This window comes from Condylura cristata, unplaced genomic scaffold, assembly GCF_000260355.1.
Source record: "Condylura cristata isolate star-nosed mole 26May11 unplaced genomic scaffold, ConCri1.0 scaffold00150, whole genome shotgun sequence".
NCBI classification, from domain to species: Eukaryota; Metazoa; Chordata; class Mammalia; order Eulipotyphla; family Talpidae; genus Condylura; species Condylura cristata.
The window spans coordinates 2,486-2,891 of NW_004567251.1; the positions used below are offsets into that span (position 1 = coordinate 2,486).

A 406-nucleotide genomic window follows, 5' to 3' on the forward strand; every position below is an offset into this window, starting at 1 on the left:
CCCCGGCCCCGGCCCCGGCCCCCAGGGTGTCCTGCAGGGGCAAGGGCGTCGGTTCCACCTTCGAGAGCTTCAGGATCAACATCCCGGGGAACACCGCCCAGGCCGGCCGGCCCCCCAACCCTGGCTTCTGCAACACCTTCCGGCCGGTGGACAGCAAGGCCCCGCGGAAGGAGGCGCCCGCGCCCCTCTTCTCCATCAGGAAGGCCCGGCAGCTCAAGAGCGAGATGTACGACCCCTTTGACCCCACGGGCTCCGACTCCAGCTCGCCCACCAGCAGCCCCGAGCGCCTGGGCCCCGGCCTCCTGCCCGCCGAGATCACCAGGACCATCTCCGTGGACAGCCCCGCGGCCCCCCAGGCCCAGGCCGTGCGCTGTGTCACGTCCTACACCGTGGAGGCCCCTCTGGG

At 72.7% G+C, this 406-nt stretch overlaps 1 protein-coding gene across 1 annotated transcript in view; it reads left to right on the forward strand.

The window, feature by feature from the left end:
- The window catches only part of LOC105854670 (PHD and RING finger domain-containing protein 1-like), a gene marked incomplete at both ends in the record, with an annotated part of 2,878 nt that extends 2,474 nt beyond the window's left edge, over positions 1-404 (forward strand). The window contains one exon of the mRNA XM_012734946.1: positions 8-404. Coding sequence (XP_012590400.1) covers positions 8-404 — 397 coding nt within the window. The remainder of the gene's footprint in view (positions 1-7) is intronic.
- Positions 405-406: the final 2 nt, after the last annotated feature.